Source organism: Oxyura jamaicensis, unplaced genomic scaffold (assembly GCF_011077185.1).
Source record: "Oxyura jamaicensis isolate SHBP4307 breed ruddy duck unplaced genomic scaffold, BPBGC_Ojam_1.0 oxyUn_random_OJ68493, whole genome shotgun sequence".
Taxonomy (NCBI): domain Eukaryota; kingdom Metazoa; phylum Chordata; class Aves; order Anseriformes; family Anatidae; genus Oxyura; species Oxyura jamaicensis.
This window is the reverse complement of record NW_023308951.1, coordinates 1-1,422: the sequence shown is the minus strand read 5'-3', so window position 1 is coordinate 1,422 and position 1,422 is coordinate 1. Positions and strand designations below refer to the sequence as shown.

The window sequence follows — 1,422 nt, the reverse complement described above, 5'->3', positions numbered from 1 at the left end:
GGCCATCGCGGCAGCATGGGCACAAGAAACACAGCCACAATGCCCCTTCTTTCCAGGTGAAGACACTCGTAGCCGAAACTCAGCATTAGTTAAGCAGGAACCAGTCTCTTCAGGATTTAGCCCTGACTGGATGCTGAGCGTGGAGACCCAACCGCGCACGTTCCAAAGTAGGAGGTGGGAAGCCTCCCGCTGGCTCAGCCAAGGGCTGCGGAGGAAATGCACTCACCTTGGGAACATCTGGATCCCACGAGCAGTGGTCTCTCCACTGAAGACACTCAGATGTGCCGGCCACATTTTCTGCAAAGAGACACAGACCTGCTGGAGGCTTTCTGAGGCAGTTTTCTCATGGCTCTCATTGACAGGAAGCAAACCTGTCTCCCAAGCCAAAAGAAAGCCTTCTCTCCACAGCCCTCCTCCAAAGCCTCTTCCATGAACCTTTGTTCTGCTCTGGAGGACCTGCATGGCAGAATATTGAGGCTGTCCAAGAACGCTGCCAGGCTTTTTGCAGGGGCAAGCATCCAGATGCTCAGAAGAAACTCGCTTTGCTAACGGAGAAAGCAGCTAATGAGGCAAGCGTGGGGAAAGGCATTTGACTGGCCTGCCATGTCCGGGCTGGCCAACAGCAGTCGGATTGCTCACCCTTCGATAGGATTCCCAAAGAAATTGAAGTAGCCCTCAAAACATCACCAACTTACGCTCTGGAGCAGTGCAAACAGGCCCGCAGTGCTCTCCAGACGTTCAACACAGTCCAGGTAAAACTTCATGCACAGGACACCATCTTTGCACGTCAAAACACCAATGTCCCTGAAGGCAAAGGGGACGTGCTCCTTGTTCCTCAGGAGGAAACAGTACAAGAGGATGGTCTCTTGCACACAGTTCTTCACCACGTGCAGTGGGAAGGAGGTGGCTTGCGATAGCTTCACGTAGTTCAGCGGCTCAATCTTGACATCATCTGCAAGGAGAAGCAACATCCTCACTGCCACAGCAAGCCCAAGTTGCTTGCCACTTTCAGAACAAGTTCCCAGAGAAAGGGTCGCTAAGAGAAACAGCTCCTGGGGCAGGGTTTCTTTTGGGGGAACTCAAGCTGTACCCTGACTGTTGGAGACAATCCTCTACTTCTCCCACGCCTTTCCAAAGAGCAGGGAGAACAAACCGTTCCGGACATGGGGCAGGAAGAGGGGGGCTGCTGCCTTCTCACCAGGGAGGATCTCAGTGGGACAGTAGATCTCCTCCAGCCACAACTCATCGATGTCCAGCTGGAAGACCGGTCTTTTAACCAAGAGCAGCTCTTGTTTGACAAGGACTTGCTCTTGCACAACAGCAAAGGTCCCGAGTTCCGCAACCCGAACACCCTGCACACAGAAAAGACAGCAAGGCTGACGAGGGAGTTCTTGAGACATGGGAAAAGGGATGATCGTCAGA

General features: G+C 53.2%; 1 protein-coding gene across 1 annotated transcript; it reads right to left on the bottom strand.

Annotated features, from left to right (window-relative positions):
* Window positions 1–10: 10 nt before the first annotated feature.
* LOC118159186 (coiled-coil domain-containing protein 81-like) lies at window positions 11–1,405 on the bottom strand. The gene is made up of 3 exons (XM_035313799.1): window positions 1,199–1,405; window positions 696–952; window positions 11–297 (listed from the first exon to the last, which is right to left on the bottom strand). The coding sequence occupies exons 1-3, from the start codon at window positions 1,398–1,400 to the stop codon at window positions 223–225; spliced, it is 534 nt and encodes a 177-aa protein (XP_035169690.1). The 5' UTR covers window positions 1,401–1,405; the 3' UTR covers window positions 11–222.
* Between the last annotated feature and the right edge of the window lie 17 nt (window positions 1,406–1,422).

Coding starts and splice junctions, on each gene's coding strand:
- LOC118159186 (XM_035313799.1), bottom strand. CDS start 1,400: ATGTCTCAAGAACTCCCTCGTCAGCCTTGCTGTCTTTTCTGTGTGCAG. Junction 953..1,198: donor TCCCACTGAGATCCTCCCTG/GTGAGAAGGCAG, acceptor TTCTCCTTGCAG/ATGATGTCAAGATTGAGCCG. Junction 298..695: donor TGTTTGCACTGCTCCAGAGC/GTAAGTTGGTGA, acceptor GTCTCTTTGCAG/AAAATGTGGCCGGCACATCT.